This window comes from Leptinotarsa decemlineata, unplaced genomic scaffold (genome assembly GCF_025532065.1).
Source record: "Leptinotarsa decemlineata unplaced genomic scaffold, Ldec_3_MD MMD2_tig00026307_RagTag_RagTag, whole genome shotgun sequence".
Taxonomy (NCBI): domain Eukaryota; kingdom Metazoa; phylum Arthropoda; class Insecta; order Coleoptera; family Chrysomelidae; genus Leptinotarsa; species Leptinotarsa decemlineata.
In genome coordinates this window covers 3,408,388-3,427,624 of record NW_027412681.1, presented here as the reverse complement: position 1 = coordinate 3,427,624, position 19,237 = coordinate 3,408,388, and the positions used below count along the sequence as shown (strand labels likewise).

Below are 19,237 nucleotides of genomic sequence, written 5' to 3'. Positions count from 1 at the left end.
AGGTGTGATCCTAGACTCCACACCTAGTTATAAATCACACATTTCCGCTGTAATTTAAAAATCTATGAAGATGGCTTTATAAAGAGAACCACTGGTGATTTCACCAACATCACGGCTATTAGATATTTTTATTTTTCCCTGGTTAGATATCATCTCGATTATTGTTCCACCACAGTTTGGTTCTCTCATTACGATACACAAAAAGTGAAACTCAAGGCCGTACAGAACAATTTCCTGCGATATATTGCCTTCAAGATGTGTGTACACTATGACTACACTGCATTGGAATCCATTTTGAACATACCTTCTCTTGAGGCTCGCAGAAAACATAAGATTTAATACTTCTATTCAAAATTATCAACGGACTGAGTATCAGCCCCGAGCTTATCTCCAAAATATCTTTACATATCCCCAGTCGTTCGACTAGACAGGTGCAAACGTTTTACGTTTCTTTTCACAGATTCAATTATTCATATAACAGCTTCATTACCAGAACTCTTCGACTGGCTAACTCTTTAAATAACCTTCAAATCTTTAATATATCAGTTTCCCGCTTCAAAAACCATATTCTTCACATAGCCATCTAATACTCTCTGCTTGTGTTGTTGTATTGTGTCTAGTGTTACTTCCCTGTAAGAATTCTATTAATTTATATTGTTATACATTTTACTTTTTTTTAAATAATCTACTTGTTATCTTACTTCGAAATTGTATTATTCTTATAATTTACTTTTAACCCAGTGTATTGCATCAAGTACTACTATCACTGTACTACTTACATCAGAATTGGGCTTGCCCGTGTATATAAAAAAAATAAATAAATAAGTAAAATTATCAGACACCTGTGTAATGTCTTCCATTTGGAAGATTTGTAGCAAATAATTTCTTATTATGAAAAGCAGAAATTGAGCAAGTACTCCGTTTTTGGAGTACTTGCTCTTCATCAGTACCGGGCAGGTCATTTCAGACGGAGTGAGTATCCCAAACAAACAAATCAATTCCAACTAGTCATGAGCTCTATCTGCAGTGTATTCAGTAGGATGTCCACTGCGCCATCTGCTATCTATAGTGAAATGGATTTCAAACACAAATTAATAAATAAAGTACGTACCAATCCATTATCGAATGTAAAAATTCCCACGTCCCTGCCGTGATGTATGTGGTTTCGACGCATGATTGGGTTGGCGTAATTCTTCACCCAAATTCCGGCCAAGGCGTTTCGGCTGATCTCGTTGTCCTCGTAAGTGCCTTGGGCGTAGTCGGTTACGTAAAGGCCTACATTCTCGCAATCGCTTATATCACAGTGACGAATTATGGGGTTGGCGCTCACTCCACTCACACATACAGCTGCGCCGACTGAAATGTCAAAAATATTATAAGAAGATATAATTTACCTGAAATTTTTAATATTTCTGGCTCAGTTCAAACGACACTAGTATACTTCTCTTAAAGGTACGAAAATGAAAATTAATATCAAATTCACTCACCTACAGAAGTACTCCGAATAATGCAATGATCTATAGTCGGACTGCAGTTCTCTCCTACCTCTAAACAATAATGCTTGTGATGCGGTACCGTCGAAGTAACGTCCGGCGAAAACTTCAAAGTCAGGTGCCCCGCGTACGCGTTCTTGGCACCTTCGACGAACATGACCGTCGATTCGGACTCTCTCTCCAGGATGACGGACTCTGCTACGTTTCCAGGGGCCGCACCTGCAACAGAAGGCTCGTCAAAGCGATTCTTGATGACAACTGCCAAGACCTACCTATCAAAGATATGTCGGAATCGATGACGAGGAACTCTCCACGGTACGTTCCGGCATGAAGGAAGATAAGGGCGCCCGGTCCAGCACCTTCGCTGGAGTGATTGCACAGTCCCGTTACTGAACCGGAAGAGCTGCCCGAACCGCTGCGTTCGTCGGCGTAGTCCAAAGCACCCTGAAGAGTTTATTAGAGTAGAGTTTATTTTCTCACGTGACAATTCAAAAATAGTATGAAGTCAGCAAAAATATACAGAGAGAAATTTGGTCTACCTGTGTAATATACATACTCTCAGATATTAACGAGTGTGTTTGATCTAAACCAAAAAGGGGAAATATCGCGGATATAACACCCAAAAAAGGCATCATCAGTGTGTTGTAGCCCAAGTGTAAAGATTGGCAACGGCTGGTTACCAAAAGTGGAACATATCACATATGACTGACTGATTATTTATCATATCGCAAACAGGTAACCGAAATAAAGGATTCAGTATCATCATCTCGCGATGTCGTTTTCGAGGTAGCTCAGAGGAGTGTTTTGGGACCTATATTATTTTTAATCTACCTGACTGATATAGGTACCATCGATGGTTGTGATTTTATGAAACTTTTTGCAGTCGACACTTTGTTATCAATTTCAGGAGATAATATAAAAACACTAGCTGATCAAATGAATAATGAACTAAGAAATGTTTTCAAGTAAATGAATCGCAATAAACTAAAACTCAACACCTCCAAAACAAAATATATGATCTTATCAACTGGTTATAAGATATCACTCATCAACAAACACAACATAAGATTACAAATTGCAGATGATGTAATAGAGTTCGTACGTGAATTCAAATACTTAGGTTTCATGGTGGATAATCGTTTATCTCTCATGCTCATTTTCATTATATATACAGAAAAATTACTAAAAAAATATATTTTTTCTCAAGAATTTGTATAATCCAACCCCATTTTGATTATTGTGTTAGTCTTTTATACTCATTTGACCAAAATAAGGTATCGGCTTTATAAAAGTTACAGAATCGTAGAATAAGGATTATTTTACAAGTGAATTAGGTAAAAATCTGTTTTTTCGTTAATCAGCTGTCGCCCCATAGATAAAATTTATTTGTTCGGGATAAAAATACAGTACCCCTGAGGGCATAGAACATGTCAGTATAAATATAAACATATATCACAATAATATTAGGTTAAAAGAGGAAGGAAAGATGTACAGTACATAAACTGCACAAAAATATATGCATACATATAAAAATATTAGTACATGTAGATATAGGCTCTTAGAGTCCATGATTGTAGTAAAAGCAGTCAAATAGATCAAATAATAATGGTATCATTTAAATACTCGTCAGTTGCATAATATGCTTTTTCAAGTAAAAATGCTTTTAATTTTATTTTTAATGTTGTTTTATCGAATTCCCTCACTGTAAGAGGGAGTTTGTTGTAAATTGTTATTAGAGTATGCGGTACGTTTTTTTGAATAAATGAGAAGTTTGGAGTATTACAGGTCAAGTCTGACTTATTTCTTGTATACGTGTGTCTTTTTAGAGTCCTCAAAAAGTTTGGTGTTTTCCTTAACAAATAGTATAGTATCAAGAATGTACTGGCTGTATTAGGTTAGTATTTGATTTTTTATAAATAAGGGTTTACATCTATCACTTTGTTTATGGTTAAATATAGTTCTAAGGCATCGCTTTTGCATCTTAAATATCTTGGGGACATCTGTCGAAGCACCCCAGAATATTAAATCGTACTTGATCCATGAGTGAACTTGTGCGTAGTAGACACACATAGCAGCGTTTACATCTATTGATCTTGTTAGCACTCTTAGAGCATAGCAGTATTTTGTAATATTTTGTATTACTAAGGTTAGTTGAGATTTCCAGTCCAATCTAAGATCAAGCTAAATTCCCCAGAAATTTGTACTTTTGCAAGCTGATATTGTTGATCTACCATCTAAGGCTAAGTATTCACATGCAGTTGATTGTTGGGAAAACTTTATTACTTGTGTTTTGTTTATATTCAACTTCAAGTGATTATGTGTGAACCAATCTTCCAATGTATTCAGTGCTTCAAACACGCTTCTGTCTAATTCTTCAATACTATGTTCCTTGATTACTACACTTGTCATCTGCAAACTGCACAGTGTTGAAATCAATAGCATTTGCTAGCTCATCGGTATACAGAATATATAGCAACGGCCCTAAGATTGATCCTTGCGGAACTTCTCTCAAGATTGTTAATTCATCTGACTGTATGTTTTCGTTAGTGAGGTGGTATTTTTCAACAACTCTTTGTGTTCTATTTTGCAAGTATGATTTTATTAAATCGGCTGAGATTCCCCTGATTTCATAGCCTATAAGTATATTATGGTCGACACTGTTGTAAGCTTTTGACAGATCTAGACAAATCATTGAAGTGTGTTTTCTTTCATTTTGACTATTTAGCACTGTGCACAAGGCTTGATAAATCGCTCATGATAAATCGAACGACAACTCTCAGAAGTTGAGAAACTTATGCAAGCTAAGGACTAAACGAGGTCTTATCTTTTAACGTGTGATTCCTAACACGGTTGCAGAATCATTACAGGTATACCAGTATATCAAACATGTTAAGTACACTGCAGTGGCTGTCTGTTTCTCAGAGACTGTACGAGTTAGCAATGATATTCATTTTCAAACTAACACATAACTTGCTTCCAACTTATTTCGAAGAATTCTGTATATATAAATCTCAAAATCCATAACCACTTAACAAGAGTAAGTAGCTCCCGAAAATTCCAACTAAATAATTTGACTAGTACGATGAAGTCTTTATTGTATAAAGGTTTGAATAAGTATAACAAACTCTCACTTTCGTTGCAAAATTCAATAAATGTTTTCCAATTTAAAAAAAAACTCATGAACTATATAAAATCTCATCCCTGATTTTCTTTTTTCTGTTTTGTAATAAGTATATTTGTTATGGTTATCCTCATGTTCAAATCATTCTGGAATCATTGAAAAATTCGTTTCTTTTTTTCTTCCATCATATCATCATTTTTGTTATTTATATATTTTTTAAATAATGTATGTATATTAAGAAGTCCTAAAGAAATCAATAAATAATATTATTATATGCACAAAGTCACCAACAGAAGCCAACTTACATTCCTAGGTAACATTCGTTAATATTTAAGAGTATTTATACTACGGGCTCGGACTTTTTAAACTGATCAATAATGGTATCTCCTGTCCAGAACTTTTGAAGTTGATCGGTTTTAAAGTACCAAATCATAGCACAAACTATGGCTTTTATAATTATTTTTTTTCCGAATGCTTCTGAATTGGCAATGAATATTCCAAACAAGGTTTCGATACTTTTAGTATAAATGAGCGTAGACTCAAAACATCTGTGAAAATATTTCTTTAAAGGTTTTGCATTCATTGAGGCTTCAATTTGACATCACTTACTGATATCAGTAAGTGATGTCAGGGAATATCAATAGAGCAGTGATCAAAATAAATGATGTGTTAAAAAATATGGATAGATATTTGTAAATGAATAAATTAAAGTTAAATGTAAGTAAAATTAACGCAATGATAATTACTACACCTTATAAATATAAACAAATAAATAGTAGTAACATTAACATAGAAATAAACAATGAAAAAATTGAAATTGTAAAGGAATTTGAATATCCGGGATTTATGTTGGATAATCATTTATTATTTAGTAGCCACTTTGAATATATGAAAAAAAACTTGAAAAAACTATATTTCTTTTCTAGAGTGTCCCAAAACTTAAGTCTGAATTCCAGAATAACTGTGTATAAGACTATCATTCAACCTCATTTTGAATATTGCCCTACATTACTACACTGCTTTGATCTGAATGAAATATCCCAATTACAAAAGCTACAAAATCGAGCAATGAAAATAGTATTGCGATGTAGTAGGTCTACTCCTATACCATTGATGCTGGAAACTTTACAGTTATTTACTGTGGAGCAAAGACTGACATACTTAACTATGATTTATATCTATAAAATGATACATGAACTGATTCCAACTTACATGGGTAAGTTTATTATAACTGTAAACCAAATCCACACATACAATACTAGAGGCCAGAATCATTTATATGTAAACAGGCAAAGTACCTCATATAGTGTAAAAAGTTTATTTTTTAAAGGATTCATTCAGAACAATAGTTCATCACAATATGTTAAAGAGTCAAGAAGTATACCAGAATTCAAACAAAATTTGATTTTGTATTATAATTGAAAAAAAAATCCACCATTATTCTATACTGTATTTAACTTTATAGATATGTATATATGTGTGTGTATATGTGTATATGTATATTTATATTCAAATTTATTATATATCTTTATACTTACATTTATTATAAGTTATATTTAGGGTAAAATAAGTATGTTGACTATTTTATTTTTTGTAAATTAGGATTGTCAATCAATTAAAAAAAAAAAAATTAGTTCGCAGCATTACACTTACCTGCACCGTATTGAAATAAACCAAATTCCGCCCCTTGAATGGAATGTCCTGGTAACCTAATCTAACGTGTATGCCACGATACAGCTGCCTGAAGGATTCCTTCCACGGATTGGCCAGGTCCGATTCTTCAGGACTAACGAATTCGAAACGACACGGAGAAGGGTTGAAAAGTGGCAAGTCGTACTCGTACACACTCTGATAGAGTCGCTTCCTGAAAACCAATAGTTATTTGAACACCGTGTACCTTCCCGTGATTTAAAACAACTACTTACCATATTTCCGTGTCGTTGGCTATGGCTTGGAATCTCTTACAAACTTGACTGACGCGGCACAAGTCCTGTTCCAATAAGTAGTTGAAAATTGTGAGCAAAACTTCGTCGGGCAGCTCGTACTGCAGATAGTGAGCGGCAGTATTTGTACAATCTGAAAGGCAGTGGTGAAATATATACTCATTCAAAGTCTTCATCTCATCACAGATATAATCGTAAACATTGAAAACCGATAATACAAAAAAAAATGTAAATATAAAAAAATGTTGCGACCATGGAAATGAAAAATAAAACCGGAAAAACACAATCGTTAACATTAAAAATCGATAATACAATTGCGAAAATACAAAAAAGATAATACAATTGCGAAAATACAAAAAAGATACTACAAGACCATACAAAACCGAAAAACAATCGCGAGCATAGAAAAACGATAATATATTTAAAATGAAAGACAATAATACAAAAAAGCTAAAACCATGAAAAATAATACAATCGAGAGAATACAATCGCGAACATTGACAATCCATAATACGATTGAGAAAATACAAAAAATATACTACAAGACAATACAAAACCGAAAAAACAGTGGCGAGCAGACAAGAACGAGGATATATTTAAAATTAAAGACGATAATACAAAAAAGCTAGAACCATGAAAAATAATACAATCGAGAGAATACAATCGCGAACATTGACAATCCATAATACGATTGAGAAAATACAAAAAATATACTACAAGACAATACAAAACCGAAAAAACAGTGGCGAGCAGACAAGAACGAGGATATATTTAAAATTAAAGACGATAATACAAAAAAGCTAGAACCATGAAAAATAATACAATCGAGAGAATACAATCGCGAACATTGACAATCCATAATACGATTGAGAAAATACAAAAAAATATACTACAAGACAATACAAAACCGAAAAAACAGTGGCGAGCAGACAAGAACGAGGATATATTTAAAATTAAAGACGATAATACAAAAAAGCTAGAACCATGAAAAATAATACAATCGAGAGAATACAATCGCGAACATTGACAATCCATAATACGATTGAGAAAATACAAAAAATATACTACAAGACAATACAAAACCGAAAAAACAATCGCGAGCAGACAAGAACGAGGATATATTTAAAATTAAAGACGATAATACAAAAAAGCTAGAACCATGAAAAATAATACAATCGAGAGAATACAATCGCGAACATTGACAATCCATAATACGATTGAGGAAATACAAAAAATATACTACAAGACAATACAAAACCGAAAAAACAATGGCGAGCAGACAAGAACGAGGATATATTTAAAATTAAAGACGATAATACAAAAAAGCTAGAACCATGAAAAATAATACAATCGAGAGAATACAATCGCGAATATTGACAATACATAATACGATAGGGAAAATACAAAACCAATGATATAATTGTGGAAATACGAAAAAGTTGCTACAAACAAGACAATACAAAAACTGTGATAAAAACATGACAACACAAACGAGAACATACAAAAATACTCACTTTCGTACGACGCGGAGCAAGTCCGGCGTGGTCTCTTCCTCGCCGGCAGCATCGCCGATGTGTAGCCTTGGGCGGGGGCCGTGGGGGTTGCGGGTGAGGTCGGGGAGCCGGCCGTAGCGGCGCTCGTGCTGGGGCCGGGACCATCGTGATGCGAGGGGGATTTCCTTCTGAGATCGTAGGGCGAATGGTGGGTCGGTACAGCACCCCCGCCGGCACTGGTACTCGTGCCGGGCGGGGCGAGAGCTTGGGCCCCTCCGGGAGCCACGGCTGACGGCGCTGGAATGTTCTGGTTTGGCTGGATGGGGCAAGAAGTTTCACATGGTTCTGCTGCGAACAAGAGTATTGAGAATTTCGAGTCGAATCAAATAGATCTGTAATTTTCTCATGAGTTAGTACAAGGTGTCCTCAAATTATACACTTGGGGCAACGATTCGTTACACATGCGTCATCAATACCAGTACCGGATTTAGACTTGATCAGGGCATAATCTAAGATATGGTCGATATGGGGCCCCGGTCAGGAATATATCGTGAGCAGGGAAGAGGTTATTCTCTACACAAGCGCCGGGGATAGGTAGGATCGGTGTGTGGCTTGTGTGGCTTATACGTAAATCTGGCACTGATCAAAATAAACAACAATAAATCAAAAACTTTTCATATATCATCCTTTTCGTCTACAAGACAAAACAGCTTTCACATATCCGGAGTTTCACAGTTGGTAAATTTTATATCATAAAAAAACAATAAGCAAATTTTTTATCGAAAGGTTAGGTTTTTCAGAAAAGTAGGCACGTCGTTTTGTTTTCATAACCTTGTCGGCTAATTTGGGATGCATATATTGATGATGCATGTGAAAAAATTCTTAGATAGTGCTATAGATAAGTAATGTTAGAACAGAGTGCTTGAGCTATGGTTATTATGGTCGGTGTTTGGTTTTTGAGTTCGTAGAGATTTTGTTATCATCATTAAACTTCTGAATAGTCGTTTATTATTTCTTTTAATAATCATAACTTATTCTAGTATTCGTACATGTCTTTTTTTTATTTGAATTTGAACTTAATGTACTACTTGACAAATGAAAATGCATACCTTTATTTAATATGAAGTAATAACTTGACTCTAGGGTTTGTTTGCACATTGATGTAACATTTGGGACTTTTTTACAATTCCGTAATGTACTTGACATAATAATAATAATCGTCTTTATTGTTACCCAGCTGTAGTTACATACAAATATTTAAATAAATTAGAGAGCTAGTTGCTGACATAACAAAAGGCGAAGTTCTTCCACTCAACCTCATATTAATTTTACTCTAAATGTCACATCATTTTTCATAAAATAAGTACTATCTATACTTGAATGATAATATAGAAAATAAAATAAGGAACTGCTCAATTCCTGCTAATTGTGATTGACTGAAAGTGAACATTTTAAATAACACTTCATTTTCAGATTTTCTCTCAACGGTTTACAAAACCACAACACGTGTTTCACGCCTGAAGAAGCTACGGTATAGTGAAACACATGTCACGGTTTTGTTAACTGTCGAGTTTAAATCCCACAATGAAGGGTTATTTGAATATATTATAATGGTGGAAGATAAAACAGAAACTTCTGGCGTAGAATAAACCCATAACAAGCACTTTCCCAAAACACTAGAACTGCAATACTCTTCTCGACGCGCGTTTCACCAATCAAGCTGGCGTTTTCAAGAGATGAAATAACTAGTTCCCAATTCTAAACATGTCATACCTAACTGTTCCTAGACTTCCGAAAGAATCCAAATATCTAGTATCGTGTACAAGTTTTCAACAATTTCAGAGAGTTTTTATATATTCTATAGGCGTTCTTCTAGGCATGTGTTGCTTCGTGTTCTTTGAAACTAGTTTTAATGGTTCGCTTAGTCTGACCTATATATTTTTGTCACAGTACCCAGGCGTATTTCGTACATTCCCGATTTTTCATTTTCCAACTTTGATTCTATGCCTTTTTGAAAAGTTGAGGATTATCGAAAATTCTCATTGAATTTACGTTTCCTAATCAACTTATCTACTATATTCACATTCGCCTACTTAATTCCTGAAATTCACAATTTTTATGGGCAGTGACAATGTTACTCACTTAAAGCAAAATCTATGACAAAAAATATTCCCTTTTCCATTCAAATTGAACTCTCATCTTAACCTCAATTTCGTTCTGAAAAAAAGAATATTTTACGATTTTTTTCTTCATAAAGATAATAATAATAATAATTTTTATTGGTCTCAAGAAACATAAAGTTTGTAGACAGGTCAGTAGAAAAATACATTTAAAAATTTATATAAGGTCATACATTAAAATTGGTTAATGATAAAAAAATAGAAGGTATAATGCAATAGAAAAGCTAAATAATACATAAAAACAATGGCATTATACATTATAAATATATAAAGTATGTATATAGATTATGATGAATTGTGCTATCAGTATAAATAAAACTACAGGTTTCTGTGGGTCATGAAGATGTTTCTGTTTTTCTTGATGAATGTTTCGAATTCAAGTATACTATAGAAACAGTTATTGGATAGTATCTGTTTTAATTGATTTTTGAATTGCGTCGAGGGTCTATTCCTAAACTCTGTGGGAAGAAGGTTGACGAGCCGTATGTCGTCTCTTTGCGTTCGTTGCAGACGACATAATGGCACCAACAAATTGTGTTTGTGTCTGGTATCATGAGGGTGAATTGACGAGTGTGTTGCATGTTCATTTATCTTTGACTTAACTGTTATTATACTGTGATGAATGAGCAGTGAGTAGATGGTCATGATTTTTAATGAAGGAAATAGTTCTCTACAACTGGTATCCCATGGTACATTTAAAATAGATCTTATTGCCGCTTTCTGCAATGTGAAAATTCTCGTAATATGTGTAGATACTGCATTACCGTAACACTGTATTCCATACATCAAGTGACTATGAAACAATGCATAATACGCAGATACTGTTGCTTCCATGTTTGTGACATGTCGTATTTTTCTTAGTGCAAATATCACTTGCGACAGCTTGTTACATATACAGTTTATATGGGCTGTCCACCTCAGTTGTGGGTCTAAAACTATACCTAGAAATTTTATGTGCTCATTTTCAACCAAACTATTTGTACCATTTACACTAAAGATTTCACAACGGGTTTTGGTCTCATTCATAAAAAGATCATTGACTGTGAACCAAATCTTAGCATGTGCCATAATATCTTGATAAATAGGTAAATGATCAGTCCCCTTTTCAAGTTGTATACAGAAAGTTGTGTCGTCGGCAAACATATTTGTTAGTAAATTATTGCAGGATATGGAATCTGGCATATCATTTATGTATATCAGAAATAAGAGTGGTACCAGTACAGAACCCTGGGGCACCCCTCTCGTTACAGACATATACGAACCCATGACATTGTCAACAACTACTGCTTGGCTACGATGACATAAGTATGACTTGAAGAAATTAAGACAGGTACCACATATCCCGTATCTGTTTAGTTTTGATAATAAAATCTGGTGGTCTACACAGTCAAATGCAGCTGATATGTCAGTGAAGATTCCCAAACAGTGTTTATTCTCCTCAAAACAGTTCTCAATGTATTCAGTCAAAGATAATTTCAAATGTAACTCAAACATAAAAATACAGGCACATTTATTCCCACTGAAGTCAAATACATTTTGAATGTTTCCTACCTGATGTTTTAACCTTTTGTCCACCCTCAATATTTACCTCAGCTCACCAGACAACAAAGGTGGAATTATTGAGGGTTTTCCTGTATCAAGGTCATTGACAAGTCCAAAATCTCCAATCTTTATTTGTTATAGTATCTTCAGGCCCACCGACAGATGGGAACCCTTGGGAAGATTATAGTTCAGGGCTTCACAGGAGAATGTTTTTCCATAAATAATTTTATACACATATTCAGTATTGAAAACTAATACACATGTATGTGGAAACGCAATAATAATAATAATAAAACGTCTTTATTCACCTGAAGTAAGAACATACAGAATATACAAAAAATATTGAGGTGAATGGACGAAGTGCCAGCAAAGCTGTTTTTAAACTCAACCTTCGAGAGAGAAAAAAAAATGGAATTTGAAAGGAATAAAATAAAATTACATTACATGCATACATACATTTTAAAAAAATGATTATTATTCAGTCACCAAATCTTTTGTGTAAACGAATAAGCCACGATCAGCATGAGGAAAGTGAACTACTCAAATAAATGCTCTTTGTGTCTTTTTTTAAAGTTTTTCAATGTGTAGGATCTGAATTCCCTGGGCAGGAGGTTGTAGAATTTAGCTGCGTTGTATGAGAAGCTGTGAGTAATAACAGAGGACCTGTGTTGACGAATGACCAGCACTGACATTTTTCCAGTGGAAAAGCTGTTAATATTTGAGAAAGAATTCAATTTTTTCATTGAATAATGTGGCATTTCGGTCTTCAAGACTTTGTAGGTGTTTGTGAGGGGGTGCAGTGTCCTGAGTTGCAGTTGCAACCTGATTCCTTCATGACCAGTCAAAAGTTGTGTGAATGCAACAGTTTTGGATTCGTTGAAGACGCAGGGAATCAGATTGAAGTAATGCAGGGCCAATAAATGCTATCGCAATGTTAAACTAATTATATAATGTAGAATTAATTTGTTTCCAAAACTGACGACTGTTAACTTATTATATTTTTGTTAAATATGGATAAAATGACAAGGAATTGTTTCAGTTCAATTTTTTGCTAAATCAAACGGTCACTGTTTTTATGATCCAAAATTTGGACACAAACGATAATAATCTGAAATGCTTTGAATATTACGATGATCAAAACTATTAAAAATTTCTGTATATACATGAAATCACTGAAAAAAACATTTTGTTGAATCATAGTACTCCATAATTTCAGGCTCTTATTCCCCCTAACACTGGTTTTCTATGTGTTATCCACTCCTTTACAGTTTTCTTAAATTTAAACTGCGATGGAATACAAAGCTTTGAAATAATCATTAGAAAACATATATTTTGAACAAACTTAATTTCCAAATATTTATAAAGGGTCCCAACTCTACAAAATGTATGGATTGAATGCCTGCTTGACTGTATCATTTGTTTATATTATGTTATATTCATATATTGAAATAACTTGAAGCTAAACACGTACATATCTACAGGATGGAAGAGTATCCTCCGATATCTAACATAATGTACTCAAAATTCAATTTCCAAATTGATATTTTTCAAGAAGAGTTTTATCAACTGCCAGTAATTTTTCCAAAAACTAACCAAAACCTTCTTACAAGGCTTTAAAGGCTCAAAATATGAATTCTGAAATAAATGATGCAACTGAAAAAGATATGCATCCACATAGAAGCATTATAATGAAATATTTTGGCACACCTTGAATTTTTTTAGAGCTGAAAGTATTTCTTCCAATTTCAAACAGGATGTTTCAGTTCAACTTATAAATAGGAAGAAAACAAACAGTAGAAAGCACCAAAACGGATGATATTCAACACCGCAAGAACAACTTTCCATTTTAAGATACATAATTAAAATCATTAGATTAGTGGTAATTTTAATATTGGGTTGGGTATTGCAAAATTTGAAGTAATGACAGAATTCATATAGATGTTCATATGAAAGTAGTTTCAAAAGTATTTTTGAAAAACAATATGCTGAAATAGTTATTTTGGATTGTTTCTCTCTAATTTGTATGCAAAAGAAACATACTTAAGTGGATGATCTACATGTTTGTTTTCTCCCTTCCTTTGGAAAATTTCCGTTTATTACATACCTGTTGAATTAAATCAGTGTGAAGCAAATGATGTGTCTATGTTGTTTCTTCTACATACATTATAACAAATTTATGGTTTTAAGTTAAATTTGCCACCCAATCGGGATTCACAGGGGTGCAATTTAAAGTTGTAATTTTATCCTGAAGCACAGTTTAAGTCCTTGGCTTTTTATTCGTGTCGAAACTTGAGTAAATGCTCGGATTCAAATACTTCAAGAGACAATTTACATTTTTTTGAAAAAAAAAAATTGCCTTTATATGAAGATATGTATTGCATGTATATATAATTTTCTCCTAGTTTTCTAAGTTCAGTTGTCAATGGATTATGTTCTATATTGTTTTAATAACTTTGTATCCATTATTATTAATAATGTCACCTGTTTACCCATATAGAAATGTTTTTACAATATAAACTCAATTTTATTCCAGTTTCAAGCAGTCCAATGGCGAATAATGAAAATTTTAACAATATCTCCAGTGGAAACACAACATTTCAAATAATGCATTTCTTCAAACACCTACAACAAAAGCTGGGAGTGCTGCTTGCCAGATGTATTATTACCAAAATAACTTTATCATCTGATATAAATGAGGAAACCAATTTAACACATCCTGATCGAAAGAACTGTGACCTCCATTATGTGGATAAAGATTCGTTGAACTCACAATTTTACTGACTAAAAATAAAAGCTCATAGAAAAAGTAGCTTGCCGAGGATCCGGATTATTTATTTTTGTTAAAATTAGTTCAAGTCCAATGAAAACAATTCCCATGCAGGAGCAGTCTTCATCCACCATATGAAATGAAAGGGAAATGGCAAGAGGTCAAGTTATTAACGGCAGTTTTTGCAAATGCAGCATCCAAATGTAAATTCGATAAAAGCTGCAACTCCCCTCGCCTGGGAACTGCCGAGGTGTGTGTATTTTATTTTCATGTATATTTATGGGATGACATTTTAACAATTCCCCTAATTGACAAATGACAAATCAACTAGGCAGCTCCCTTATTAGCTGAATATCGAATATTTTACCCGTAAAACCCAATTTTCGCTAAGATCGCGCCAGCACATCAGTTTATTCACGGGAGATAAGCATATTTCGGCTGTTGTAACCGCAGAGAGCAAAGCAACTTCCATATTAAAGTCATCACTTACCAGACGTTGTTCTAGACGGTGTAGGTATTCTGTTAGCTCCTTTCCTTCGGGATCTCCTCACATACGACCTGGAGGCCGTGAATGAGGCGCTGGGCATTTTCACAAAACTCACCAACTTTTCTTTCAAGTCCTAAACAAAGGAAACACTAGCACTACCATGAGCAGCCATTTTCAGAAGATTGTACGGTTCCCAACAAGGCAGGCACTGCGCAGAACAGCTAGATCGACTAATAGTTGCAAGCCGTCGCAGTCACGTGACCCTAAAATGTCAAAATGGAGCATGACTTCGATGTGCTTTTCAAATGTTTCAAATCAATTTTTCTTTGTTTTATGTTGTCTGTGACCTACTTAGCTAGTCTTCATGTGTGGAATAGCCCTTACAGCAGGTGAGTAGAAAATGCACCTTTTTTCGAAACACTAAACACAATTTTTCGATAAAACCTCCGCTGCAGACTGTGATAGGAGGTCTCTCGCCCCTCGCTCAGCACCGCGCACCCTTCACTATTCTACAATCTCCTTCTCTCTCTGTACCGCATATTGTATAGGGAGACGGTGTGTGTAATAATGTGGACCGTGGGAAAACAAGGCCTACCCAAACTATTCTATAATTTATGAATATTCACCCTTTCACAACGAACTGTACTGCGGCAGTCCTTCTATTCGAATCTTATATGGTTGATGGTCAGTTGAAGAAAAGAACCTCTTTACCATATTTCAACGATTTCAATTTGTATGACCATTCAATCTGAAATTTTAAATACCGATCAATTTCAACCAGGGGACGTCAGAAAATGCATATTACTTTTTGTTGTGTTGGCCATAGGCGTAACACTTGTATTGTAAAGACTAGGTACTTTCTGCTTAAAATTCGTTAATTTTATAATTCCTCCTAATCCCTAATGAATGTACCTACACTGAAAATGGAGAATGGGAGACCACTACTAAATAATCCAAGCGATATCTGTAATTGGCATAATGTTTAAGGTAGGTATTACCTACCAGATTACCATTTATTCAAAAGGTTATCAGGTATATTTTGAAATGGTTTGATGGGCTAATAAAATGCAATAGGCTAAAATATTTTCACTTTACCTAACGATTTTACTGTTACATTTCAGTGGCTTTGGGTAAAATTATTCGAGGTAAAAGTGGTAGAGGTAGAAGTGTCCCTGTCATAGGCGTACGTCATTTTTTTGTTCAGGGGTTACTGACATCTTTTTTTGATATCTTCTCAGCCTAATTTTTTTTTATATGATATTGCTGATATAAAATTACTCTTCTTGGTTGTTTTAAGATCTAGAAATGGCAGTAATGACTCTGATATACTTGAAATAAAAAGAAACTTGAATATAATGTATTGTTGAAAATTGATGTGTTTGATGACTTTTCTTTTTCAGGGACCATCCCTCAACAATCAAGAAAAGATTTATTAGCGTGTTTGCGATGCTCTTCATTTCGCCATGTTTTTTATACATAGGATTAGATAACGAAACTTTGGAAAAGGTACACTTCAGATATTGAATATGTTTACTTCAATTAATACTCAACTATTTTCAAAATAATTTTAACTTCTGCAGATATCTTTTCTGGAAATATTGGGAATTAAATCTCAGGGACTATGGCGTGCAATATTTTTACCATTGTTTTTAACTATGACTCTTTTCTTGGGGCCAATTTCCATGGAAATTTGGAGTGGAGTGTCGAAAATATTTAAGGGAAATAAAGGTAGAAAAACCACATAATCGATTTTCATCATTGAAAGAAATATTTTCTTTTACAGAGGGAAAATGCTGTTTTCCAGACGTAACCAACTTAATATGGATAAGAAATCATGTAGTAGCTCCTATATCGGAGGAATTCACGTACCGAAGCTGCATGCTTCCTATTTTAATGCAGCACTTCAGCGCTTCTACGGCGATTTTTAGCTGCCCTCTATTCTTTGGAGTGGGTAAGATATAAATCTCAGGTTTTGATGAATACATACATACTTACACATAGATGATACACTTACTCTAACAATTCAGTATTTGTCTCTTCTAAGTTGTACCACATTTGTTGAGATGTAGTTTGTTTTTTACTGTCTAATCCTTGCTACATTCTACATCAAAAAAACCTTTTTTCTAATCGAGTTCGGATTCAATAATTCAATATTTTATTTTTAGCCCATTTTCACCATTTCTGGGAGAGGAGAAACCACATGGGTATGAGCTTTAAGTCAGCATTGATAATATCATGTAAGCATAAGTTTACTAAAAATTATACATCATAATTTATTACATAGTATTACTTAAAGTATTTCACATAAGTTTAGGAACATACTGTGAATGAACATATCATTTCTTTTGGCCGTTTTATGGCCTCCATTCCTTGAATGTTTCAAATCTTTTATATATGGACTGAGTATTTATAAAAAGTAAGTAGTCACCACATGGGTGATAAGCCGTTGCCCGCGTATGAACGACAACTCTCAAAAGTTATATGGCAACTTAGTACTTGCAATTTTGTCCTGCATGTTGATTTTGATTCATTTGTTAATGACAGAACATTTTTAGGTTTTCAGTTTACCTACACCACACTCTTCGGAATGTATTCCGCCTTCATATTCTACAGAACCGGCCATTTCGTATCGGTTGTCGCAGTCCACGCCTTTTGCAACCATATGGGCTTTCCAGAAATCAGGGAAATCGGCACTTACAAGCCCGGAAAAATGATGATTATCATAAGCCTATTTTTTATTGGGTTTGGAATGTGGTGCTATTTATTGAGACCACTAACCGAACCGAGTCTTTTTCAAAATGAACTGTACTTATAGCAAAAATAATAGAATGATGATTTTGATACAGCTCTACGAAATTTCAATTCGAATCAATTTTTGGATTCGAGATGTGAGGGAGGGAAAAATAATGACAATAAATTTCATGCGGTGATAAGAGGGCATATTTATAGCACAACACCCATTACCTTTTCTATGTGAAAGTAGAACTTACTTCGAAGAATTGAAATTTCGGGAGGTAACAAGTACTTATATAAAGACGTCGTATAATTGTTATCTATATCTACCAAGTCACAATAATGACATATCCGCCATTTAGTTCAAAACGAATTTGATAGTCGTTTGAGATGACAAGTGACAAATAATCGGAATTTCAAACTTATAAAGGAAATAGTAACTGATGAACTAAATGAATATGAATCTATTGAGAAATATTTTCTCACATCAGAACAAAAATGCTGTCTCTTGACGTGCGGTTCGCAAACCAATTTGGTTAGTGAATCGCGCGTAAAGAGACGGTATATAGGAACCTAGGCTTCCTTGGTCGGAGTCACGTTTAGAGAACATAAAATCCAGGCTTTGATCGCATGGACCTTGTAGTACAAAATGTTTCGTCCGCTACTGCGGCAGACATCATCAGTATGTGTATGTTGTATGCGAGGCGAAGTCTCAGCATCGTCGATGTTTCAGGTATTGTTGAGACTTCAAGATATATCCATCGCCCTCGCAGTCAATGCACATACCACTGATGATGTCTGCCGCAGTAGCAGACGAAACACTTGGCGTACAAGTTCCATTGTTCTAGTGTGAAGAAAGTGTTTTCAATCTACTTTTTTGAACCAATTGAAGTGACTTGTCATTGTGAGTTCCACTGTAACAGAAAAGTTCGGTTCACCAATTTTCAGAAAACTGTATTCGAAATGTAACCAATATCGATTGAGTTTTTGTAACTTCAAATTGATAATCCCTTAGCTTCCTTTATATTTGAACGATTGGTGAAAATTTGTCCTTGTTGTGACGATGTTTTTAATGGACATTATTGCCAAGACTGAATATTACTCTACCGTTGTTATCACTTTAGGAAAATTTGTAAGTAAATCGAAATATTTTCCAACATTAGTGTTGTTCTCAGGGAGAAAGTGATCGGTTTGAACCGCCATAAATTTGCTTAAGTTTTAATTCTACTGATTACAAATATCTTTTTGTTCCAGTCTGATTTTTAGTGCCATTTTTTCAACAAAAATTCGTAATTCTATGTTTTTTGTCAGAAATATCTGGGAAACTAACCACAATTTTTTGATATCTTGATACGGAAGTTGATTTCATTCCTGTGTCTTTTAAATGTCAATTATTGTTGAAATAAAGAAGTTGTCTTGAAAATATCTTATCTATACGTTTAATTTTCCCGTTAGTTTGTCCCAGATGCATAACATTA

The 19,237-nt window shown here is 34.2% G+C and overlaps 2 protein-coding genes across 4 annotated transcripts in view; one reads left to right on the top strand and one right to left on the bottom strand.

Moving 5' to 3' along the window:
- The window catches only part of FBXO11 (F-box protein 11), a 30,604-nt gene extending 15,434 nt beyond the window's left edge, over nt 1–15,170 (bottom strand). Inside the window, exons 1-7 of one of the 2 annotated variants that reach the window (XM_023173823.2) lie at nt 15,030–15,170; nt 8,072–8,398; nt 6,540–6,690; nt 6,268–6,478; nt 1,766–1,937; nt 1,488–1,712; nt 1,112–1,356 (exon numbers count right to left, since the gene is read on the bottom strand). In XM_023173823.2, the coding sequence (XP_023029591.1) occupies nt 1,112–1,356; nt 1,488–1,712; nt 1,766–1,937; nt 6,268–6,478; nt 6,540–6,690; nt 8,072–8,398; nt 15,030–15,126 (1,428 nt within the window). In that variant the 5' untranslated portion in view covers nt 15,127–15,170. The remainder of the gene's footprint in view (nt 1–1,111; nt 1,357–1,487; nt 1,713–1,765; nt 1,938–6,267; nt 6,479–6,539; nt 6,691–8,071; nt 8,399–15,029) is intronic. The other variant, XM_023173824.2, reaches the window with a different exon arrangement.
- Nucleotides 15,171–15,276: 106 nt separating this feature from the next.
- Sras (Ras converting CAAX endopeptidase Sras) lies at nt 15,277–19,184 on the top strand. 2 transcript variants are annotated; one of them, XM_023173825.2, is made up of 6 exons: nt 15,277–15,415; nt 16,427–16,532; nt 16,607–16,754; nt 16,810–16,977; nt 17,192–17,263; nt 17,582–19,184. In XM_023173825.2, exons 1-6 carry the CDS (start codon nt 15,303–15,305, stop codon nt 17,839–17,841), a joined length of 867 nt encoding a protein of 288 aa, XP_023029593.1. In that variant the 5' UTR covers nt 15,277–15,302; the 3' UTR covers nt 17,842–19,184. The 2 variants fall into 2 exon arrangements, with proteins under 2 accessions (XP_023029593.1, XP_074037091.1); XM_074180990.1 differs by lacking the exon at nt 15,277–15,415 and adding an exon at nt 15,699–16,013.
- The last annotated feature ends 53 nt before the right edge of the window (nt 19,185–19,237 follow it).

What these genes read in the sequence shown, in the direction of transcription:
- Sras (XM_023173825.2), top strand. Translation starts at nt 15,303, where the DNA reads ATGGAGCATGACTTCGATGTGCTTTTCAAATGTTTCAAATCAATTTTT. An exon ending in TGGAATAGCCCTTACAGCAG is followed by an intron (nt 15,416 to 16,426) that starts GTGAGTAGAAAA and finishes TTTCTTTTTCAG; the next exon opens with GGACCATCCCTCAACAATCA. An exon ending in ATAACGAAACTTTGGAAAAG is followed by an intron (nt 16,533 to 16,606) that starts GTACACTTCAGA and finishes TAACTTCTGCAG; the next exon opens with ATATCTTTTCTGGAAATATT.